At 42.2% G+C, this 25,495-nt stretch overlaps 1 protein-coding gene across 2 annotated transcripts in view; it reads left to right on the top strand.

The window, feature by feature from the left end:
* SLC35F4 (solute carrier family 35 member F4) overlaps positions 1-25,284 on the top strand; it is a 163,441-nt gene extending 138,157 nt beyond the window's left edge. For both annotated transcript variants that reach the window (XM_033953520.1, XM_033953519.1), the window contains exons 4-8: positions 4,326-4,545; positions 10,320-10,445; positions 15,113-15,305; positions 21,898-21,987; positions 24,991-25,284. In XM_033953520.1, coding sequence (XP_033809411.1) covers positions 4,326-4,545; positions 10,320-10,445; positions 15,113-15,305; positions 21,898-21,987; positions 24,991-25,232 — 871 coding nt within the window. In that variant the 3' untranslated portion in view covers positions 25,233-25,284. The remainder of the gene's footprint in view (positions 1-4,325; positions 4,546-10,319; positions 10,446-15,112; positions 15,306-21,897; positions 21,988-24,990) is intronic.
* The last annotated feature ends 211 nt before the right edge of the window (positions 25,285-25,495 follow it).

Here is a 25,495-nt window from a genome sequence, read left to right as displayed (position 1 = left end):
TCCGTAGCTCATTTCTTTACTTATAGTCTTAATTTATTGTCAATTATTCTAATTAGGACAACAGGAGAACTCTTTACTACATATTCGTATTATATTTCATTATCTGCTAAGAATCAAACACTAAGGGCTCCTTTTACTAAGCTGCGCTAGCAATTTTAGCGCACGCACTACACGCTAATACCTCCATAGAGTTGGCGTTAGTATTTTACGCGTAGCGCGGGGGTTAGCGTGCACTAAAAATGCTAGTGCAGCTTAGTAAAAGGAGCCCTAAATAAGCATACAATATAATCTTAAGTCTCTCTATACTAGTCTATTTTATTCCTAGTAGCTTAATAAGGCTTAATTAATTAATCAGCTCAATAATAAGATGCAGACAGTAGCCCAGCAGCAAGAGGGGTGCTATCCAGTCCTTTGCACTAAGTGTCATATGTATGATTTTCTCCCAGTTGGCAAGAAGTTATATGTGTGTGCTCGCTGCAAAGAGCTCCTAGCTCTCAGAGAACGAGTACATTCCCTTGAGGCTAGTGTAGTAGACTTGAAGGAGCTGGGGGAGACAGAGAAGTACATAGAGGAGACCTACAGGGATGTTGCAGAGAAGTCCACAGCAAAAATCAATCTCACTAATTAGGGTTTGATTGTAGAATGCCCTGAGAACTTATCTTCATATATTATAGAATGTAGTTCTAACTGGCCGGGAGATGGTAGCAAAAATGCTGACTCTAAACGTTGATGTGTTACTTTTAAAAGCCCCTGTGCTGCCTTGGAGGAGAGAGGTCTCCTAGAATGAAAGCATCACCCTGGTGAAGTAGGAAATAATCCAGTAGTCAGGACCTGTCCACCAGAGGATGCAATGTCCTCTCGAACCAAGGATATGTCTCCAGGGGCTTCTGTCCAGAAGGGAAGGGTTAAGACAGCTGTTGTAGTTGGTGATTCAATTATTAGGCATGTAGATAGCTGGGTAGCTGGTGGGTGTGAGGATCACCTGGTCACTTGCCTGCCTGGTGCGAAGGTGGCAGACCTCACACATCACTTAGATAGGATTTTAGATAGTTCATAGTACATGTAGATAACAATGACGTAGGCCAGGGGTCTCAAAGCCCCTCCTCGAGGGCCGCAATCCAGTCGGGTTTTCAGGATTTCCCCAATGACTATGCATGAGATCTATGTGCATGCAATGCTTTCAATGCATAGTCATTGGGGAAATCCTGAAAACCCGACTGGATTGCTGCCCTCAAGGAGGGACTTTGAGATCCCTGACGTAGGCCAATGTGGGAGGGAGGTTCTGGAAGCCAAATTTAGACTCTTAGGTAGAAAGCTGAAATCCAGATCCTCCAGGGTAGCATTTTCAGAAATGCTCCCAGTTCCACAAGCAGGACCCAAGGGGCAGACAGAGCGCCGAAGCCTCAATGCGTGGTTGAGACAATGGTGCAGGAACAAGGGATTTAGATTTGTTAGGAACTGGGCAGCCTTCTGGGAAAGGGGGAGCTTGTTCCGAAAGGATGGACACCACCTTAACCGGGATGGAACCAGGCTGCAGGTACTAACATTTAAAAAAAGATAGAACAGCTTATAAACTGAGATAGAAACACAGAAACATGATGGCAGATAAAGGTCAAATGGCCCATCTATTCTACCCATCTGCAGTAACCATTATCTCTTTCTCTCTCTGAGAGATTCCACATGTCTATTCCATGCCTTCTTGAATTCAGACACAGTCTCTTTCTCCACCACTTCTTCCGAGCGACTGTTCCACACATCTACCACCCTTTCTGTAAAAAAGTATTTCCTTTGATTACTCCGGAGCCTATCACCTTTTAACTTCATCCTATGCCCTCTCATTCCAGATCTTCCTTTCAATTGAAAGAGACTCGATTAATGCGCATTTAAACATCTCTTAAGAAAATATCAGTAGTAACAATATAATCGTAATAATTTTCAAAAATGTTACTCACCAGCAGTGGTCTTTACCTAAAAGATCCACATTAATCAAAAGGGAGAAAAAGCTTCACGATAATCTGCTAACACCAATATTGTTGTTTTATCCGGTTGGCCCAGGTGTCTAAGGCCCTTCCTACAGGAGGGGCCTTAATTGCCTGAACCAATCAGGGCCTTAGGCCCCTCCCCAGTGCATCCTAAGATGCACCGGGAAGGGGCAGGCCCGCCATTCCAGTGAAGGTGGGCCTGATGGCAAGATGCAGAAAAGACACTTCTGGCCAGCCAACTAAAAAAGATTAGGGTGGGTCTGGGTAGAGTTAGGGGGGTCTGGGTTAAGGGGGTTAGGGGGGGTCTGAGTGAGGGTAGGGGTGGGGGGTCCAGGTGGGCTACCTTTGGGGGTGTCCGGGAGGAGGAACTGAGCATCCCTCCTGCTGACGAACTTTTGGAGGGTGTCGGCAGAAGAGATTGGGCATCTCTCCTGCTGGCAAACATTTTGGGGCTTGGGGGTGTGTGGCAGGAGAGATTGGGCATCTCTCCTGCTGGTGAACTTTCTGGGATTTGGGGGAAGGGGGGATGTCCAGCAGGAGAGTTGAGCATCTCTCCTGCCAGCGAACTTTTGGGAGTTCGGGGGGAGGGTGTGTCCGGCAGGAGAAATTGGGCATCTCTTCTGCTGGCGATCATTGCGGGGGAGTCACAGCGGGTGTGGGCAGGAGTGACTGGGCATCCCTCCTGCCACGTTCGTTATAGGGACATCCCTCCTACTAATCGTGGATGTTGGTGGGGTGTCAGGGGGGTTGTCTTCTACCACAGCCGACTCAGCTGATAAATAGAAAATCAGCTGAGCTGGTAGGACTCCCCTGGCTCAGCTGATCGGGGATTCCCATGCTGCAATCAACTCAGCTAGCCGCATCTACTTTTCAGATGGAAATGTAGTCTAGCACTTTGCAGGCTTATATTTCAGGACACTTAATCTCACCCAAGGCCACTTTCGGGTGAAACCACACCCACGCCCCGCCTTGGGCAAGCCTAAATGTCCTTACGAGTTTCCCTAGACCCGCAACAAATGCCTACAGTGTAGGTGTCCTTCCTGGCTTGAGTTTTTTCTAACAATGTGTGTCCCAATTGGCTTCCAGATGGCATTAGGATGCCTACTGCCTACAATCGGGATGCCCATTTGTAGAATCAGCCCCTTACTGCCTAGAAAATGGGAGGCAGTATATCCTCCTGTAGTCATTGGCTTTAATGTCAGCATTAAGACATGGTCATTAAGACAAAAAGTAGAATATCATCCATTTTACTGTTGTGGTATACATGCCTTAGCATGTGAGAAAAAATCCTGCATAAGGACATGCTAAGGCCATTTTCTATCACAGTTTAGTAAAAGATCTCCATAATTTTTTTTAAATTTCACTGATAATATCAAAACTTTTTTTTAATGGACATAAAAGTATGCAGTGATTTAAAAAAATAGTTGAAATATTTCATCTATGTTCAGATTGACATGAAGGTGAGTTCTCAACAAATATGAGCGCAAACAATATTCTATTTTATGCTGTAATTTATAAATAGATTTAAAGTGGAGACATTGTGGTATATATATAGGTTAGTCAAGGCATGGGGAGCAGTAGCTTTTAATAATTTTAGTTTACTAGTCAATATTTTTCAGCTGTTTGCAATCTCAGATGCTCGTAGGAATTCTATGAGCGTCGGAGCTGTTACTGTGGCCGGCAGGCGCTACAAACGCTAGCGCAGCTTTGTAAAGGAGAGGGTTAATGTTTGCGTGATTTAGGGCTCCTTTTACTAAGCTGCGTTAGTGTTTTTAGCGCACGCAACATTTTAGTGTGCGCTAAACCCGCGCTACGCGGCTAGAACTAACGCCAGCTCAATGCTAGCATTAAGGTATAGCGCGTGCAAGCCCTAACGTGGCTTAGTTAAAGAGCCCTTAGTTTTGACTGAATAAAAAATTGTTTATCCAGTCAAAAAGCTTGACAGTAGAACTGCTTCACAGCATTATGGAGTCTACAGTGCATTTTTAAGCGATTGGAAAGCATTTGTAGAGAGTTGTGATTTTCATCAACTCAGACAAAAGTAAATGAAGCTTGAATTGTATGTCTGTTTCCAGGCTGGCAATGTTCACTTGTATTATGTAAGATGCGAATTTGGGGTGAAGGCAAATTAGTCACGTACCTATTGGACCCCTCCTGCCAACTAACCACTGATAAACAGGAAAAAAGTGTCCCATCTGTTCTCTCAGCACGGAGAATGAAATGGAGATTATTTAAAAATATGAGGAAGTATGCTTCATGGATATTTTTGGCAAATTGTTTGTTTTTTACTATGTGAAATCAATGGACACATGAGCTAAGCATTCGACTCTTTTCTTTTATTAGGGAATGCAGTCGTATTTTTGGCGAAGATGGTCTGACCTTGAAGCTGTTTCTGAAAAGAAGTGCTCCCTTTTCAATCTTATGGACTTTGACTAATTACCTGTATTTACTGGCTTTAAGGAAGCTGACAGCCACTGATGTCTCGGCCCTGTTCTGTTGTAACAAAGCATTTGTCTTCTTGCTCTCTTGGATTGTGCTGAAAGACAAGTTCATGGGAGTAAGGGTAATGACAAATAATCTAAAAAGGGAACTTTGCATTTTGATCTTGCTCCGGATTCATGATCTGAAGATCATCTCTGTTATTAAATTATGTTTTAAATAGGTTTTTAAAGTGTTCACCAATGGCTTTGTGATAACTACAGTTATGGGGTTGCTCTGACATCCAGTGGATTTTAAGTTCAAGAGTAAGTTAGCAATAAAGTATCCCATTCTTCTGCCGTAACAGTGATGACCCAGCTTGTTGAGTGTTTAGTGCAAAAGGGCTTTACATTCACCTGCAAAGCAAAGCTGAGGTCACTGACATAGCGAGGGTGGGAGGCGCCTGGGGAGGTGGTGCCCCCCCCCCTTGCCCTCTTCTCTGCCATCTCCCACCACAACGCATGCGATCCTTCCCTTCCTCCGTGCCTATTTAGCTTCCCTGGTGTGAACAGCATCTCCAAGTTGCTACCCGCATCAGTGTTGGCTCTCCCTCTGATGTCATTTCCTAGTTGCAGGACCTGGAAGTAACGTCAGAAGGGAGTGCCAAGGCCGGCGCAAGCAGCAGGTTGGAGTTTCTGCTCATGCTGGCGAAGAGCTAGAGGTATGGTTGGGGGGGAAGTAAAGGTGCGCAGGTGGCAGGGGAGGAGTGGGGGCGGAGATTTGCTGGCGCCCCTACCAAGATGGAGCCAGGGTCGGTCCGCCCCGTCCCCCCTTACTACGCCACTGGCTGAGGTATAAAGTATGCTTTCTTGCCTTCACAGAGAAACCCCCCCCCCCCCCCCCCACTGGTGAAATGTTCTTCTGTCTCTGTATTTTTCTCTCATAGCTTGAAAAAGTTCCCATTACTGTACAATCTAGCTAAACCAGGGGTTCTCAACCCAGTCCTTGGGACACACCTAGCCAGTCAGGTTTTCAGAATATCCATGATGAATGTGCATGAGATACATTGCCATGCATTACCTTCCTTGTATGCAGATTCATCTCATGCTTATTCATTGTGGCGCTTCTGAAAATCTGACTGGCTGCCTGTGTGCTGACTGGTTTAAGAACCCAACCCTGGCCTTTTCTTTCAAAATTGCAAAACTTGTACATTTTGACAGTTTTCACACACACACACACACACGGCGGTCAAATTGATCTTCAGGTTGAAGACGTCAGATCACATAACCCCTTCCTACCGACTCCTGCACTTGTTGCCGACGGATGCACATGCACAGTTCAAGCTGGGATGTTTTTGCTTTAAGATACTATCCGGTTTAGCCCCTAAATATATAACTGACCTCTTCTCCTTCTCAACCAATAGACACATGAAGTTCGTCTCCCCATCGGTTAGAGGATGTAAATGTAAAAAACATCATCAACATCTCCTCTCTTATCAAGCAGCATTATGGGGCAAAGACCTGGAAAAACTAATTATGCACGCAAATAACTATGGTGAATTTAGGAAACACCTAAAAACATACCTGATCTGCACAATCTCTACCATCACAATCTCCCCTATCAATCTATCCCATAACAACTGATCTCTTAAACTGTTAGCTGCTAATCTCCAACTATGTAAGTTCCACTCAATTTGTAGCAGCTTTCTAATCATTGTAAACCACATAGAACTTCACGGTACTGCGGTATATAAACTGTTATTTTATATATATATATATATATATACACAGTATATATATATTTTTTACCAAAACTTTGCTTTACAGGTGGGTATTCACATGGACAGAGCATGGTAGGGCGCACACTTTCACAAGTGACTTATGTAGAATGCTATAGGTTCACGTGTATATCTCCTGAATCTCCACACATGCATTTACACCAGCTTTATGGCTGGCTTAAGTGCTCACACCTACACACCTACACATGTAAAAACCCAGTTATGGTAGTATTCTAAAGGAAAGTAGACATGTGCTTTCTTTTATAGAATAGGCTTCAAATAAGCACCCTCTAGGCATCTAAATATAGACACCCGTATATAGAATTTCATCATTATTTGTTAACCTTGCAAAGGGAGCTCATAAATTGATTTTGTAGTATCTGAAGGGAACTATTTTCACAATAATCCTGTTCTTCTTCATGGTTATGTATTTAAGGTAGAAGTCCTGTTGTGTAAATAAGTTTCGTTTATCACCGTTTCATTTAACAATTGCTTTATTAATCAACTCAGTTCTTCTTGCTTTACGTTTTGACATGACATAACATACAATTTTATTTCTGTCCCGCAATATCTTGCAGTTCGGTGTGGGTAACAGCAATAAAAGAAACTGTTCATATACAGCAAATTACAAGTATAACTCGCACAATAATGAATATTCAAATGTGCAAAGAAGTTTGCTTCAGGCAAGCTTGTCCTCTTATTGGTCTGTTTCTCTACAAAGTTTCATGATATCTCTTCATATGGTTTGTTGAACATACCAACTTGGAAAACTTTCTTTTTCTATCAAAATATAATCATAATACCAGAAGAGTCCACAAGTATTTTAAGGCAAGAAGTATACAAAAGAGGAAGTAGGAGTAACGGAGGACATTGCACAGCGGCAGAAGGAAATAAAACAAAAGCAATGGAATTACTTTACCCCACAAGCCAACTATTATTACCCAGAGTTGGATGCACAATTTGGGGAGTGGATTGCAAATCTACATGCAAATTAATTAGCTAATTAGGTGGCAATAATCAATTATTGGCATTAACAATTACTTCATTGGCAGAAAGTAGAAGTTTCACAGGGAACCGCCCTATGCCCTAAATTTCATAGTGTGCAACTCCAAAGGGGTTGTGGCCATGGGGGGCGTAGACAGGTCAGGAGCGTTCCTAGAAATTAGGTGCAATGCTATAAAATACCTGCATTTGTGCACCTATCTTTGATAATTAGGAGCAACTATTTACATCTGCCTTTGACATTCTATGCAGACTGCCCATTACAAAATACTAGATACCAAACTCTGTAATAGGGCAGACACTCCAGAGAGTGTTGGTGGCATGAGGAGGGACCCAGCAAAGCTTGAAGAATGGTCCAGAAATTGGCAACTAAAATTTAAAGATAAAAAATGCAGGGTCATGCACTTGGACTGCAAAAATTCAAGGGAGCTGTATAGTATAAGGGATGAAATAATTCTCTGTATGAAAGAAAAATGGGACTTTGGGTTGGCCAAGCATGTAGAAAATGTGAAAGTCATAGCCAGAAGGATGGTCTGGTACAAAGGGTGAGAAATGGCCAGCAACCAAAATGAGGTGATAATGCCCTTGTAACATAAGAACATAAGAATTGACATACTGGGACAGACTGAAGGTCCATCAAGCCCAGTATCCTGTTTCCAACAGTGGTCAAACCAGGTCTCAAGTGCCTAGCTATATCCCAAGTAGTAAAACGGATTTTATGCGGCTTTTCCTAGGAATAAGCAATGGATCCCTAAACCATCTCAATAATGGCTTATGGACTTCTCTTTTAGGAAATTAGCCAAATCGTTAAACCCCGCTAAGCTAACTGATTTCACCACATTCTCCAGCAATGAATTCCCAAGTTTAATTACACATTATGTAAAGTAATATTTTCTACAGTTTTGTTTTAAATCTACATGAATAAGTCTCTGGTGAGGCTCTATTTAGAGTACTGTGTGCAGTTCTGGAAACCACACCTTCAAAAAGATATAAACAGGATGGAGTCAGTCCAGATGGCAGCTATAAAATTGGTCAGTGGTTTTTTTCATAAAGCATATGGAGACAGACCTATAGACCTCAATATCCAGGACTGCTTATGTTTTTTTGTTCCTCATCAGACAACTTAGTTTCTTGGATACAGACTATATCTGCCTTTTCAAGGACAAATAGGGACAATATACTCACATGTGAGTGACATCATCCATGGAGCCCAGTACAGACACTGCTAAGTGCATTGTCACTTTAAATCTTTAGGCAGTACCCATGCCGCACATGTGCCGATGCCTTCCTGCCTGATGTTAGGCTCAAAGGACCATCAGTTCATAGTTTTCCATGGAGTCGAGAAGCTGTGTCTTCGGTTTCTCCTCAGTGCATCAAACTTAGATAACATTTTGTGCCTTCCGGCTTTCATTTTATTGCACTTTTCTTCATAATTCTTCATTTTTCTAATTTTTTAGTCATTCCCTTGAATTTGGTTAAATTTTCTTCATTTTTGATTTTTTTGGCATTCGGGCCAGTTTAAGACCTTTTTCACCCCAGGGAGCATCAATGGTTTTCAGTATACTTTTCACTCGAGCACTCTGGACCATTGAGCCTTTTGAGTTTGCAGCAGTCATGTACTCGATATAATCAGCAAATTAAATGTACTTAATTTCTAACTGAGTTATAAAGTTATGTAGCAAAAATAATCATATAAGCATAGAATACATCCAATAGTATCAATAATTCAAATTAGCGTCATCCATTCAACTTTTTTATTAAGTCCGTGAGGTTCGACCATAATTTGAAAATCCAGAATTGTTCCTTAAAATTTAATCTCTATTGTTTGTCACCACCCAACCACCCACTTTCCACAGTCTCAATAATTCGCCATCTCATTTCTGAGATCTCATGATGTATACAGACCTAGTATTGTACCAGTGGGACTTCCATTGATGAAGTATTAATTTTCAATTTATGATCTGTAAGACAAACTTTGATGGGTTTACTGCTCCTTCCCACATAAACTTTATCAAAGGGACATAGAATTGCATAAACCACATTTTGAGTGTTACAGGAGATTCTAGTTCTCAATCTAATACATTTTCTTGTTTGAACATCATGCCAGGAAGGTCCATTAAGAGCTTTCTCACACCATTAGCACGAGCCACATTTCTTGAGTGCCATCAGTAGTAAAGGGTGTCATCTTAATTTTAACCAGTTCACTAATATTTCTTCCTCTAGTATATGCCATTGTCAGATGTTCAGAAAAACATTCATATAGTTGTAAAACATTCCAACGAGTATATTTTTACATATTTGATTGGATAACACTAAATACAGTATCACACAAGTCAACTTATCTTCCTCCACAGGTCTTTTATAACTTAAAAGCAGAGAGCGTTGAGCATAGTGAGCCCTTAGATAGGCATTTCTCACCACTTTTTGAGGATAACCACGTTCAAGAAAACAGATAAATCCTGAGCATGCACAAAAAAAAAACTATCATTTGTTGAACAAAATCTATGTGCTTGTAGACACTGGCTCACTGGTAGACTTAAGTCTATAAGGATTAAAACTGTGAAACTTCAGATAATTATTGCGATCCATATCCTTACAAAAAAGAGAAGTTTCAAAATAGCCATGTTTCCACATAATATGTATATCTTAGAAATGAATATCAGATGGATGATATACTAAAGAAAATTTCAAATCAGGGTTCAAAGTATTTATCCATTCCCCGAATTGCAATAATTGAGACTCACTTCCAATCCAAATAAAAAAGATATCATCTACTGTAGGTATCTTTTCCACATTCTTATTCTCTAGAACTGTGTATGTTGATAGATGTATCACTCCTTAAACTCAGTCATATATAAGGTGGCTATAGATAGAAGGTGCAACCGAGGCATCCATACCAACACCATGGATTTGTTGAAAAAATTCATCCTTGAACAAAAAATAGTTACAAGTAAGTACCAGTTCAGCCAATACCATTAATACTTTAGTGAAAATTTTAGAGGAGGGTGTGTGTGCTTATTCAATATCTTTTTTACAAAATCCTAAGCTTACACTGCAGTCTGATTCACGTAAATGTCTTTTTAAGGTAATCGCACAAAGGTGTCAAACCTTGAGTGTTTTACTCTGCTTTAATTTGGCAGATAGTTGCAGCAATAATGGCCATCACAGGAATTGTTATGATGGCATATGCAGATGGTTTCCATGGCGATTCAATTATTGGAGTAGCATTGGCTGTTGGATCTGCATCTACATCAGCTCTGTATAAGGTATGTCATGTTTACATTTCTCATGGCTTAATTTTTCCATAAAAGTGTGACTTCAAGAAAAGAGTCACATCAACCATACAGGTCTATTTAATTCTATCATTTTAGACTTGAGGGGCAAAATTTATACCAAAAATCTTCTATATGGTTGATGAAGATTTTTGGTATGAATTTTACCCCTCTGGTCTAAAATGACAGAACAATATAGACCTAATTCATTTTTGGTGGTCAAATGTTCATAGACATAGGGCTCCTTTTACTAAGGTGCGCTAGCGTTTTTAGCGCACGCAGCAGATTAGCGCGTGCTAACTCCTTACTACACGGCTAGAACTAACACCAGCTCAATGCTGGCGTTAGCATCTAGTGTGCGGGGCATTGTAGTGCGCGCTATTCCGCGCGTTAAAGCCCTAATGCGACTTAGTAAAAGGAGCCCATAGTTCTTCTTGATCTTTTGATATGAACCTTTCTTATCACTATATTCAAAAGACTTGGAAAGATCTCCTGGTGTCCATGAAATAAGTTATTTTGAATGTGTATATTCAAATGACTGGGAAAGATCTCCTAGTGTCAAGTGAAAGAATATTATCTCTTCATATTGTACAGGTTCTCAGTATCATCCAAATGACCAAGAAGAGCATGCCTCAGATCTTGTTTGATTTTCATGGAAAAGGTCAAGAAGTGATCTCATACATACTGTGCTCAACATAAAACCACAAAATATGACAGTAGAAAAAGACCATGCAGCCCATCTGGTCTACACATCAACACCAGTTGCCCAGCTTGACAATACTTTCCTCTTGGCTCAAAATGGTGATTTTGAGCCAACCAGAGCCATTAGATCCTCCCACTGCATCCCAAGATGTATTGGGAGGGGAAGCCCCGGCATTGCAACATGTGGCCCTGTAGGCAGGAGGGAGTGAGCTTTCCTCTTGCTGTTTTCTCATCTGAAGGTATGGGGGGGGGGGATCCGTGGATATGGGATGTCCAGGAATGTTGGGGGGATGTGGGGGAGGGGTGGAGATGTCAGTGGATGACAGGGGGGATATCAGGGATTTAAGGGGGATGTCAGGGAGATCCGGGATGACAGGGGAATGTCTGGGATTTCAGTGGGATGTTGGGGATTTCAGGGGATTTAGGGCTATGTGGCTCAACTGATCCTGGCATGGGGAATCCCCATCAGCTGAGCCACCAGGAATCCACAAAACCAGCTCAGTTGATGGGGGTTCCTTCTTCAACGATCAGACAAGATAGTTGGTGGATACATCTAGAAAACTTGCTTTTGTACATTTTTCACATGGACATTTTTATTTTTGAAAATGGGCAAAAAAAGTAGACATCCTAAGGACCAAAACTTATACCTGGCTTATTTTCAAAAATAAAAGATAGATGTTTGGCAGCTTTGAAAATGGACATTTTTTCCTACTGGGTTTGTGGACATCTTGTACAAAATGTCCAACTTCAGGCACACTTTCGATTATACCCCTCCACGCATTTTTTGAATTCAGACACTGTCCTTACATCTTGCTTTTCCTCCAGGGTTTAAATTTTTAAGCCTGGTCCCTTGTTTTATGATGAAAACCACTGATCATTTTAGTAGTCACTCTCTAGACTGATTCCATCTAGTTTATATCCTTTTGAAGATGTGGTAACTCTTAGATGGACCCTTAGGGGGAAATTCTCAAAGACGTGCCAGTGGTAGGGTGCCCTACTTCCAGCTAACCAACCAATCCAGAAGCATATTAAAAAAAAAAAATGGAGGCATGAACGGCACCTTCATTTACAGTGCCAGTGTCGTGCTTACAGAAGCACTTAGTGGCATGTAAAGATGCCTAAGGCTGGCATGGGCATGCCTTGTGTTGGAAATGGCCTTAGGTGTCATTAGGCCCCCTAGGCAGTTCCATAAGGATGACACTGGCACCTTAAATGTAGGCTTCTAAAATGCTGGCCTACATTTAAGACGCCGGTGTTAAAAAAAAAAACCAAAGCGAAATTCTATCATCACCTCTGGTTTGTGATTGACACGTTATCGGCAGCTGCTTCTTAGGTGGCTGCCGGTACTGGTGCTGATTATAGAATTCCCCCTTTAGTCTAACCTAGTAGGGCAACTCTTATGTTTTTTATGTACTACTAACCGGCAAGATTTCTTGTGGATTGCTGACCTTGTTCCTCTTCAAGATTACCGTATTTTCACGCATATAACGCGCGCGTTATACGTGTTTTTACCTACCGCGCATACCCCTCGCGCGTTATATGCGTGAGCGCGGTATACAAAAGTTTTAAAACATAGTTCCCACCCCGCCCGATGCCCGATTCACCCCCCCAGCAGGACCGCTCGCACCCCCACCCCGAACGACCGCTCGCACGCGCTCCCACCCGCACCCGCATCCACGATCGGAGCAAGAGGGAGCCCAAGCCCTCTTGCCCGGCCGACTCCCCGACGTCCGATACATCCCCCCCCCCCGGCAGGACCACTCGCACCCCCACCCCGAAGGACCGCCGACTTCCCGACAATATCGGGCCAGAAGGGAGCCCAAACCCTCCTGGCCACGGCGACCCCCTAACCCCACCCCGCACTACATTACGGGCAGGAGGGATCCCAGGCCCTCCTGCCCTCGACGCAAACCCCCCTCCCCCCCAACGACCGCCCCCCCCAAGAACCTCCGACCGCCCCCCAGCCGACCCGCGATCCCCCTGGCGACCCCCACAACCCCCCCACCCCCCTTCCCCGTACCTTTGGTAGTTGGCCGGACAGACGGGAGCCAAACCCGCCTGTCCGGCAGGCAGCCAACGAAGGAATGAGGCCGGATTGGCCCATCCATCCTAAAGCTCCGCCTACTGGTGGGGCCTAAGGCGCGTGGGCCAATCAGAATAGGCCCTGGAGCCTTAGGTCCCACCTGGGGGCGCGGCCTGAGGCACATGGGCCCAACCCGGCCTCATTCCTTCGTTGGCTGCCTGCCGGACAGGCGGGTTTGGCTCCCGTCTGTCCGGCCAACTACCAAAGGTACGGGGAAGGGGGGGGGGGGGGTCGTGGGGGTCGCCAGGGGGGTCGCGGGTCGGCTGGGGGGGCGGTCGGGGGTTCTTGGGGGGGCGGTCGTTGGGGGGAGGGGGGTTTGCGTCGAGGGCAGGAGGGCCTGGGATCCCTCCTGCCCGTAATGTAGTGCGGGGTGGGGTTAGGGGGTCGCCGTGGCCAGGAGGGTTTGGGCTCCCTTCTGGCCCAACTACCAAAGGTACGGGGAAGGGGGGTGGGGGGGTCGTGGGGGTCGCCAGGGGGGTCGCGGGTCGGCTGGGGGGGCGGTCGGAGGTTCTTGGGGGGGCGGTCGTTGGGGGGAGGGGGGTTTGCGTCGAGGGCAGGAGGGCCTGGGATCCCTCCTGCCCGTAATGTAGTGCGGGGTGGGGTTAGGGGGTCGCCGTGGCCAGGAGGATTTGGGCTCCTTCCTGGCCCGATATTGTTGGGGAGTCGGCGGTCCTTCGGGGGGAGGGATGTATCGGACGTCGGGGGGGGCATCAGGCTTTCAGGATGGGGACAGACCTTCAAGGGGGGACAGTGCACGGAAGTCAGGGGGGGTGAACGGAGAGTCGGGACAGCGCACGGAAAGTCAGGGCGGGCGAAAGGAGTGTCGGGCAGCATGCGCGGTATACCCGTGAGCGCGGTATACCAAAGTTTTTGTACATATCATCGTGATTTCTGCGCGCTATACCCGTGTGCGCGTTTTATACGGGTGCGCGTTATTTGCGTGAAAATACGGTACTCCCTATGGGTATGAGCAGGGTAGAAGATATTCATATGAACTTCGGCTGCTGGGTTGGTCAAAAAGAGGCATGCAGGCTTTCCTTGGATTCTAAATTACTGAGCTGCTTTGCATGATATTATATGGCAGTAGCTCAGAATTTTATGAGCTTTCACACACAGTGGGCTACTGTATGTGCCGCAGTTTACTAACTGCAAAAGGGTCATTTTTTGAGTTCTTTGTGAACAGATCCTACACATGAAAAAGTGCCCAAAAGTCCAAAACACTAGCATTTTTGCATGTATTGGGCTTTCAAACATGTTTTGATGATCATAGACCTTTGTCTGTGAAAAAAAAATCTGCAGTTTAGTGCATCAGTCTTATTTGTTTTCCTTACTATTTCAAAGGTATGGATTTTCCCAGTGGTTTTGTCAATAATCTGGTTGATTTAACTCGGCTTTTACTAGGGTATTTGCTCAGATGCATCATTAAATCACGACTGTTCACACAGAAAACTTGCTATATCTTTGTGCCATTAAGAAAATAATAATATCACCCTCATCCACTGATGTCAATTCATTTATAATGCTGGAAGCTTTCAGTTACTTATCATTGCTGGAAGATTATTTTCGTTCAGCTGAAGCTGCAAATTTGATCGCTTCCAGTGTCTTCCAGTATCTCCTTACATATAACAAGTTTTTATTACATGCATTCTTTCCAGCTATCTTACATTCTAATTCATCAGACCCACTGTATGTAGTACATGAATATACTTTATGCACCAGTCTTTCATCTACTGGGTGCACAGTGTTCCTCTTAAAATACTTTTGGTACAAAATGTATGATATGGGTCTTAAATTTGTTTTTAGCAAATTTGATTTATACTATAGTAGCACAGTGATGAAAAAATATTCTATCAACGTTTTCTTTTTCCTTCTATAGGTCTTGTTTAAAATGTTTCTGGGTACTGCAAACTTTGGTGAAGCTGCACACTTTTTTTCCACGTTGGGATTCTTCAATTTAATTTTTATTTCCTGCACACCGATTATTCTATATTTCACCAAAGTAGAATACTGGTCATCATTTTCTACACTACCCTGGGGCTATCTTTGTGGAATGGCAGGCTTGTGGTTAGGTATGTGATTCAAGTTCTATTTGAATGCACAGTTCAGTTTTACTAATTCCCAAAGTCTCTTTTAACAACTGTTGTCATCAAAATGGACGTTGTGATAACTTGAGTGAGTGTGAGCCAAGGAGCCTTCACAAAAAACAGCCAGATATGGTTTTAAAAGTAAACCCAAAAAGTCTTTAATAGTGTGATTCAACAGAAGAACATATAGGAACCTGTTCCTCTCACAGGCTATAGATCAAAATTACATACAAGCAGTAGGGAGTGCCGCAGCAATCAAACAAAATGAGGCCTGGTTCTTACCAAATGACAGAAAAGTTCCAGTGTGTATAGTTTTACAAAATATACAGCTTTCCTACCTCTCAATTGCCCCTCAAATTCCTCAAAGGTATATTGTAAACACATTCTGGAGGCCTGTTTCTTCCTACTCTGGGCCTCTGTAGCTTGTTTCTCTTCAGGGTTTTAACTACCCTGAGTGCACTACACTCTCCTTGCTAAGCATTCAAGGACTCAGCCTTAAGGGGAACTCGCAACTTCCTTTGCAAAGTATCAGAGTATTGCTTTAGAAATAATCGCCTGTCTACAGAATTCCTCTAATTTTGCTGGTGGGAAAGTGTAGACTGCTAAATACACAACAATCAACAAAAAGAACCAAGTTTGCCTCATAGATGCAGACACTGTACATCTCATTCTCCAAGACCAAATTTGTGGCCATTGAGAATCTGGAATCTGTAATCTGGAAGCGGGGACGTTGGACCATTTACTTTTTTATTGTCCCTGTATTATGTTATTTTGGAATTCAATTTGGACTCAAGTAAATTGTCTGTTAGAAAACCATGTTGCATTGTTGTATGATACTGTTCTGTTTGGTATGTCTATGAGGAAAAAAAAGTCAAATATCACATAATAACAAACTTTTATTGATCTTGGCAGGGGTTGCCATTCAATATAGTACCAATAACTGGAAAAATTATACTAATCTAAATTATACATTTTGGTGGAATTCGGTATGCCATATTTATAAAATGGAAAGAGCAATTGCTTTGCAGAAAGGGAATTATAATAATTTTATAAAGATCTGTGGGGCCATTGGAAAGATATTGTAATGAGTAGACATCATTTTCCTTGGATAAATATATGTACCCATTGGGGGGAGGGGAATGTTTGGAAATTTTACTAAATAATATGATTATAATATGTTTATGATATGTTTGATTGTAATAATTGAGGAAGGGTGGGTGGGTAGGGTTATAATTTTTATGTTTTTATGATGATATGAGAAAGAATTTCAAGTGTTATATTGAAGTTACTAATGATATATTCCTGTACACTTGTAAGATTTAAAATGAATAAAGAATTAAAAAAAAAAAAAAAATACACAACAAATCTTACTGTCTTCAAAAAGAGCTAGGACAGTGGTCTCCAACATACAGACCCCAAAGTCCTCCATTGTGGCCCTCAAACTGTTGACTGAGATGGTTTTCAAGTCCTGCAAATTCATTAAATTCAATCTTGCCCGCTCAGATAGTGCATAAAATGATGGAAAAAAGGATTGCTGTAGGCCAGGCATGGATGAATATTGGTGTACAGCAGGAAATGCCATATAAGAACATAAGAATTGCCGCTGCTGAGTCAGACCAGCGGTCCATCATGCCCAGCAGTCCGCTCACGCGGTGGGCCCTCTGGTCAAAGACCAGTGCCCTAACTGAGACTAGTCCTACCAGCACACGTTCTTGTTCAGCAGGAAATTGTCTAACTTTGTCTTGAATCCCTGGAGGGTATTTTCCCCTATGACAGACTCCGGAAGAGTGTTCCAGTTTTCCACCACTCTCTGGGTGAAGAAGAATTTCCTTACATTCGTTCGGAATCTATCCCTTTTCAACTTTAGAGAGTGCCCTCTTGTTCTCCCTACCCTGGAGAAGGTAAACAACCTCTCCTTGTCCACTAAGTCTATCCCCTTCAGTACCTTGAATGTTTTGGCCATGTCCCCTCTCAATCTCCTCTGTTAGAGGGAGAAGAGGCCCAGTTTCTCTAATCTTTCACTGTATGGCTGCTCCTCCAACCCCTTAACCATCTTGGTCGCTCTTCCCTGGACCCTTTCGAGTAGTACCGTGTCCTTCTTCATGTATGGCGACCAATGCTGGATGCAGTACTCCAGGTGAGGGCGCACCATGGCCTGGTACAGCGGCATGATAACCTTCTCCGATCTGTTCGTGATCCCCTTCTTTATCATTCCCAGCATTCTGTTCGCCCTTTTCGCCGCCGCCGCACATTGCGCTAATCGGCTTCATCGACTTGTCGATCAGAACTCCCAAGTCCCTTTCCTGGGAGGTCTCTCCAAGTACTGCCCCGGACATCCTGTATTCGTGCATGAGATTTTTGTTACCGACATGCATCACTTTACACTTATCCATGTTGAATCTCATGTATATATAGTCATAGGACAAGTCAGGATTCATATTTAGATGCACGTGTACTACAGTGGTATGATAAAGCTAGAGAAGCCATGAAACACTTGTATTCAGAGAATTGTGGAAACCACGCCTAAAGTTTGCTAAAACGAAGAAGAGTGCATGACGAAAACAGAATTTTCAATGAAGTATTTAATCAATATAAGTTTACACTTGCTAACCTACCCATTTAGTGTGCATTTAGTGCGTGCTAATCTTTAGCTCACACTAAATTGGTTAGCGCGCTTTAGTAATAGGACCCTTAAATGTGTAATCTTGAAATCTTTTGGTGGTTCTCAGAACTTTCTTGTAGTCATACTGTGGCCCTTTTCATGAACAAGGCTAAGAAAATAGTTAAATGCATAAAAAATAGATAACATTGCAATTAAGACATACATGTGGCTTCCCTGACATCCCCTGAGTGTTCTGCCATTTGGACCCATTTTGCTTAATGGAAGTATGGGCTAAAGGAATGGGAAAATCTGATCTGGTCCCCCCACAGTCGGTTCAGCCTCTGCCATGAAGCAGACCACTCGATGATTTTCAGGATCCCAAGGATTCCAGCGCTTTTGCTCTTTCTACTGGTTCAGTGGAAGAGTTCATCGCCAACACTGCAGTGCTTTAATGCTTTTGCATTACAAACTGCTGTGAGTCAACAGATCACAGATGGAGACGGCGTCCGAGATTTACAGCGGAGAGAAATTCAGAAGTCAGCCACCTGCTTTGGGAAGCCATGCGTGAGCTTAATCTGTTTCTTCTAAAGATTTCAAATATGTTTGTGTCTGACTTTAAGTATGTCAAGGATTCAGTTGTAGCACAAGATCAAAGATTGGATCAGCAATCTACCAAAGCTGAGACCTTAGAAACCAAAATGGGTGAGGTTCAAGTTTTGAATACTGTGTTTATTAAAGAGAAAAACTTTATGATACACAAGATGGAATATTTGGAAAATCGAGTTAGAAGGAGCAATCTAAGATTTCTGAATTTACCTAGGTCCCCCGTAATATCTCCTATGGATATGGCAAGAAGATATTTTATGCAACTATTACAGATTCCAGAAAACACTCTGCTACCCTTAGCGAAAGTATATTATCTATCTTTAAGGGGTACTGATATCTTGAGAAATGATAGAGATAATATGGAGGGAATGAACCTCACAGAATTCCCAGAATCTTTCTTGGAGGTAGTCACTCAGCGGGTGACTTTGGTAGCTACCTATGCCCTGGAAACTGACCGCAACAATATATTGCATTTATACTTCAGAAATACAGACCAACTGGTTTTTGGATTAAAAATTCAGATATTTCCTGACGTGTCTAGAATTACACAGATCTGGTGTCTGGCATTTCTGGGCTTGGGCCGTACGGGCCAGATTTGTGTCACGTTTTCCTTGTAATTGTGCAATTGTCTTTGAGGGTAATAATTATTTGTTTTTTGATTCTAAGTAGTTAGTAGATTTTATTACTGCTAATGAAGAGATGAGGATTCAAGTTCAGTTATAGGCAGACTGAATAATATAGTTGTGTTAGGGGTTTTATCGCCCACCACTGCGGTAAAAGCTCCGATGCTCATAGAGTTCCTATGAGCAATGGAGTTTTTACCGCAGCAGCTGGCAATAAAAATCTCTAACGTGGCTTGATAGGTCCCTACCTTCCTTTATAGAATACAATGCTAGCGTAGCAGTGCAAAGATGCATACTAAAACTTACGTTTATTGACCGGGTTATCTCCATGGAAACGGAACTCGATTTGGTTAACAATCATGAATTAATAATAATGACAAATAATATTAATGATTAAATAAAGAAAGAAAAACCGAAGGACATGGGGGAAGACAATAAGAAAATTAAGAGGAACGAGATGATAGATTCTTAGAGAATAGTAATGTTTTCAGGGTTCTATGAAATAATTGAAATGAATTTAAGTCTCTTATAAGTGGAATAGCTTTCCAAATCTCGTTAGCTTGAACATATAAGAATTCCCTTAAAAGCAGGGAAGGAAAATTTTAATCTTTGTGTATTTCACAAGAACAGAGGGCTCCTTTTATGTAGGCGTGCTAGCCATTTTTCCACATGCTAAACACTAATGCACCCATAGACATTATAATATAATGGACGCGTTAGCGCACCTTAGTAAAAGGATCCCATAGATCTTTGGGCCTGACAACATGGCGCCTGCCATAGAGCTGGTGTTCATACTCACACCTAGCTTGCTCAAAAGTCACCAATAAAATAATAAAAAAAACAACTCTAGCCTAAACAAACACAAAAAAAAGGTAAGAAAGAAATTATTATGAGTAAAGAGGATAACGGTTGTGAATCTCCACTACACATCTTTGTACAACCAGTTCCCAATGTATTCCCTGATTGCTTGGCAGCATGGTTTTGCTCTGGTGTCTTACGCCCAGCAGGTTTCGGGTAATTGGGCTGATAAATGTTACTCATTTCAAAGCAGTTTGTGAGTAATTGTTCAATATAGTCATGTACAGTACATGGATAATTTTAGCACACCATAGGAAGAAGTGTGATATTAATTATTTTAGCATTCATTTTTTTAAATGGGATCTTCATGCTGATATTCCATTCTTGAAGCAAGAGGTTCTATCACCATTTCTAGAAATCATTAATATACAGCTGAGCACTGGCATAGTAAGGAGGAAGCAGGAGAGGTGGTAGACCACCCTGGGCATTGCCTTGGCTGAGTCACCACCATCTCTTCTCACCCATCTCCCTTTTCTATACCTCTTTGATGGCTGCAAGCAGCATCTCTTACCCACTGCTCGTGTCGGCCTCATCCCTCCCTCTGATGTCACTTCCTGTTCACAGGAACCAGGAAGCAACATCAGAGGGAAGGATGTGGCTGCTGCGAGCAGCGGGTAAGAGATGTTGCTTGTGGTCAGCAAAGATTGAATAGGTACCAGGGTGGAGGTGACACATGGCGCGAGGAACGTACATCGTGGGATGAGGCGCATGGCTCGGCAATGCCAGGGGCACATGATGCATTGATGCCAGGTGCCTCTGCCCCAGGCACAAAGTTCCCTCGTTACGCCACTGCAGCTGAGTACTGCCCAATATTCTCTCTGAGTCCATGTGTAAAGTTACTCCATGATATTTGAACTCCACAGTTGGCATTACTTTAAAATATGAACAATGGTATTTAAACGCATATCCAGATATTCAGCAGGGGCTGTACCGTGATATTGGTTTTGAAAATCTGGGTGTAAAGTGGCCACTGGAAGTTAGCCAGGTACTTCTGATATTCAGCTCTGTATCCAGATAACTATACGGACAAACTAAGACAGCTAAATTGCCTGGATAATTATCTGGGTACTGGCACTGAACATTGGTGCCTTAGCTCTTCCCCTGCACCACTCTGGCACTATCTGGACTGAGCCATTTTGGAAGCTGCTTTTACAGCAGTACAGGAATTTGCAAAACAGGGATTCCCTATTGGGAAGATGGATGCTGTGTGGCCTTCAAGATTTTTGTGGTGTATCAGAAGATTGCAGCAATTGAAGCTAAGTTAAGATCGTTATGAGACTTATTTTAAAATAGTTCATATTATTCCCCCCACCCACACTTTTACAAAACTGTGTAAGAAGTTTTTAGCGCCGGCCGGTGCGCTGAATACGCTATGCTGCTCCAAAGGTCATAGAGTTCTTATGAGTGTCGGAGTAGCACCGAGCATTAAGCGTGCCGGTGGGTGCTAAAAATATCTTGCGTGGTTTTGAAAAAAAAAAAAAAGGGGGGGGGGTATTTGAAGCATTCTGCTTTATATGTTGGATTCTTAATTACTGTTCTTTTTTGAGAGGTTTATGGTGGAAGGTTGTTGTTGGTTGGTTTTTTTTTAACTATGTTGTGTTATATTCTCCATTCATTTTTAGATGTTTGAGGAGTAAAAATAATGAGGTAACATTTGAGGAAATGCTGTTTCTTTTATTGGAAAGGCATGTATTTGCCATAGGATCAAGCACTACATTTTTGCTGGATTCTATGATTATATTTGAGCTTAAAGGCTAGTGAATGTATAATTTCTGTCGCTTAAATAATCGTTTACATATCCATACTTTAAGTTAATATATTCCAGGCTTATCATTCTTTCTCTCTAACACAATTTGTTTTAAATGGTATGTTTTGTGTTGTTCTACAGCTTTTAACATACTGGTAAATGTTGGAGTTGTGCTAACGTATCCAATACTGATTTCTATTGGGACAGTGCTCAGCGTTCCTGGAAATGCAGGTAAAATAATCAAATAAAAACACAGTGGGGCCAATATTCAAAGGGACTTATTAAATTGGCAACTGCTGATAATCGGATGAGTATCAGCCAGTGAAATGTTCAGTGGTACTAAATGAATAGTGCTGCTGAATATTTCTTCTGCCCTCATTAGTACTATCTAGAATGTGCAAGGAAGGCCCTGTGGATCGAGCTTGGGTGGAGCTGGAGGTTATGCAGTTAGCAAGGATATTCAGTCCACTCAGGGTTTGAATGTATATATGGCACTTAAAGAATTTACGCTTAGTGCAATTCTAGAAAAGTTATTTGTACTTTATAGAATCACACTTAGTGCCAGAGCATGTCATAGTTTTTATGTGCACCTAGGCCTAAATGCCTGTGCCTAAGTTGTGGGCAGATTGCTGCTTTGTTTGGGGGGAGGGGCCTATGAGCTGCGCCTTGGTGCAATTTCTCTAAACAGCTCCTGAGTCCCCTCCCCACCTCCTCCCGACTCTTTAGTTTTAAATCTTCAGCAGCTGCTGTGCAGCGTCCATGAGCAGGCCTGCCCCTGGAAGTAGAATGAAGGGTTCCAGGGCAGGCCTGCTGTTTGATGCTGTTTGACGCTGCAAAGATTTAAGCAAATACAGAGAGAAGGGTGGACGTGAGGGCCAAAACCACAGCGACCGAGAATTTGAGGGGAGGCCATGGTCCCTGTGGCCTCCCTCGTTCTGACACCAATGAGTGCATATAACTTTTAGGAATGCCAATGATCTGCCAAAACTCCTCTCCTGGGCATGCTACCTTTTCACATTTGCACACTAGAAGTGACGGGTAACACATTGTACAATGCGTCTAGCAAGTTGTACTTGTAACTTCTAATTAGTGCAAGTTAGTAGGTCTTAATTGGTAATTATCAACACTGAATGGTTTTGTGAAACAAGTTGTGTATGCAAATTGTGTGCACTGATTTGTGATTACAGCTTATGGCACTATATACAGAATTTGGGGATCAATGGACAACTATCCAGATAAAGCTGGGATAGAAAAAAGACTGCCCTTATATCATCTGGTTAGCTGCTTGAATATTGCTGGGAAAAAAAAAAAGCACAGTGGGCCCCAAGAATTGGTTGAAGGATCTATTTTATTAGAAGACCCAACACAGTCTTCCAATTTCCTAAGGTCCGCCTGCAATTTTTCACAATCCGCATGCGTTTTAACAACTTTGAACAGTTTAGTGTCATCTTATCAAAAGCCTTCTGAAAATCTAGATATACTATATCAACTTGCTCACCTTTATCCACATGTTTATTCACACCTTTAAAGAAGTCAAGCAAATTTGTGAGGCAAGATCTCAAACGTTTAAACTGTCGTTCCATTTTTTTTTTTTTTGTATATCATTTTTATTAAAGAGTCAACAAGAGAAGCAAGCATATTATAAGGATGAAATACACAAGGGTGTTAAAGCTATGGGATATATTTTTTGATCTTTTGTTTACATTTTTGCGACTATTTGGAACAAATTTCCTTATCTCTCTTCATCTGTTTAAGAAATCCCTGAAAACTTATCTTTTCCAACAGGCTCTAGATGAATACAAAAATTGATTTTATTTAGTATTGTGGTGGGTCAATTAATTTGGACTCCTCTTCTGTATCTATTATTTCCCCCCTTTTATACCAATAATGTAAACCGAATCGAGCCCCAGTACTTGGGGATAATTTGGTATATAAACCTAAGGATTGGATTGGCATATTGGTTGTGGTGGGCATTCACATGGGTGTAGTTTGGGTACAGCATGGATGGAGCCACTGTGCCCTCTAATCTGAGCAGGAGTCCTCCAAGTGCACTGCTGACAATGGGGGAGGGTGTTTCAATATTGTGCTTTCAATCTCTAGAAACAGGCAGCTTCCCTGGAGTCCTGTAGATTTTGCCTGTCTTTTGCTATTGAAAATGTGATAATGAAATAGCACTACCCTCTGGCAGGACTGTAGGTGAACATAGTAACATAGTAGATGATGGCAGATAAAGACCCGAATGGTCCATCTAGTCTGCCCAACCTGATTCAATCTAAAAATTTGTTGGGTTTTTTTTCTTCTTCTTAGCTATTTCTGAGCAAGAATCTAAAGCTCTGCTTGGTACTGTTCTTATATTCCAGCTACTGAAGTCTCCGTCAAAGCTCACTCCAGTCCATCTACACCAGGGGTGTCCAATGTCGGTCCTCGAGGGCCGCAATCCAGTCGGGTTTTCAGGATTTCCCCAATGAATATGCATGAGATCTATTAGCATACAATGAAAGCAGTGCATGCAAATAGACCTCATGTATATTCATTGGGGAAATCCTGAAAATCCGACTGGACTGCGGCCCTCGAGGACCGACATTGGACACCCCTGATCTACACCCTCTCAGCCTTTGAAGCCCTTCCCAGCCCATCCTCCCCCAAACGGCCATATACAGACATAGACCATGCAAGTCCACCCAGTACTGGCCTTAGTTCTTCAATATTTACTCTTATTTTCTGATTCTAGATCCTCTGTGAAGGACTCCCGCTTAGCTTAGAAGGAACAATGGATGCGGCACATACTTGTGTATAAATGATAGAATCTGATAACCTCTGCAAAATGTTTTGCAATCTGAGCAGAATCATTTATACCAGCTTTATGGCTAACGTAAGTGTTTGCATGGTAAATAAAGGCACATTTTCTGCCACTCATGCCAGTATTCTATAAAGAAAATTAGGCATCTATTTTTCTTTACAGAATAGGTTTCAAATAGGCACTTATCTAGTGCCTAAATCTAGGTTCTACCTTATATAGTTATCTTCCAAATGTGGATATTCAGAGGTGCCATTTAACCAAATAATTTTGCTGAATGTGCATATGATTTGAAAACATCTTTCATTAGATGTTGCAAATTATTGGTTCCTCACATGGCTGAATGTGGCTCTCAGCATATGTAAGCAATAAGAGCTATCAGACATTTCTTTGCGGTAAAGTTTACAAATGATTTTTCTGATTTTCTTATATCACAGCTGTTGATCTTCTGAAGCATGAGGTGATATTCAGTGTAGTGCGGCTGGCAGCTACCATAATCATTTGCATTGGATTTTTGTTGATGCTTCTGCCTGAGGAATGGGATGAAATAACCTTGAAGTTCATCAACAATTTAAAGGAAAAGAAAACTGAAGAACACGCAGAAGACACCACGGAGTCCAGTCTGTATTCAAGGAGTAGAAGTCGTGCCAATGGAACAGTATCCATTCCACTGACTTAAAACAAACTACATTTTCAATGCACGTTACTGTATATTCTGTGAATATAATTTAATTTCCTCACTCATTGTATGCTAGGATGATAGTATTAATCTGAGATGATTGTAAATAAAAGATTAACAAATAAAAATGTTTAAATTTCTACCCTTATAAAGGAAGAGGTATAAATAATCACAATAAATTTTTTTAAGAAATTTGTTTGATAGTTGGGGTTTTGTTTTCTTTTTAAATTATAGTCATAAGATTCATTATCCCAGGACAAGCA

This window comes from Geotrypetes seraphini, chromosome 7 (genome assembly GCF_902459505.1).
Source record: "Geotrypetes seraphini chromosome 7, aGeoSer1.1, whole genome shotgun sequence".
Lineage (NCBI taxonomy): Eukaryota > Metazoa > Chordata > Amphibia > Gymnophiona > Dermophiidae > Geotrypetes > Geotrypetes seraphini.
Note: the sequence above shows the minus strand (reverse complement) of the source record. Positions and strands in the feature narration are given on the sequence as shown.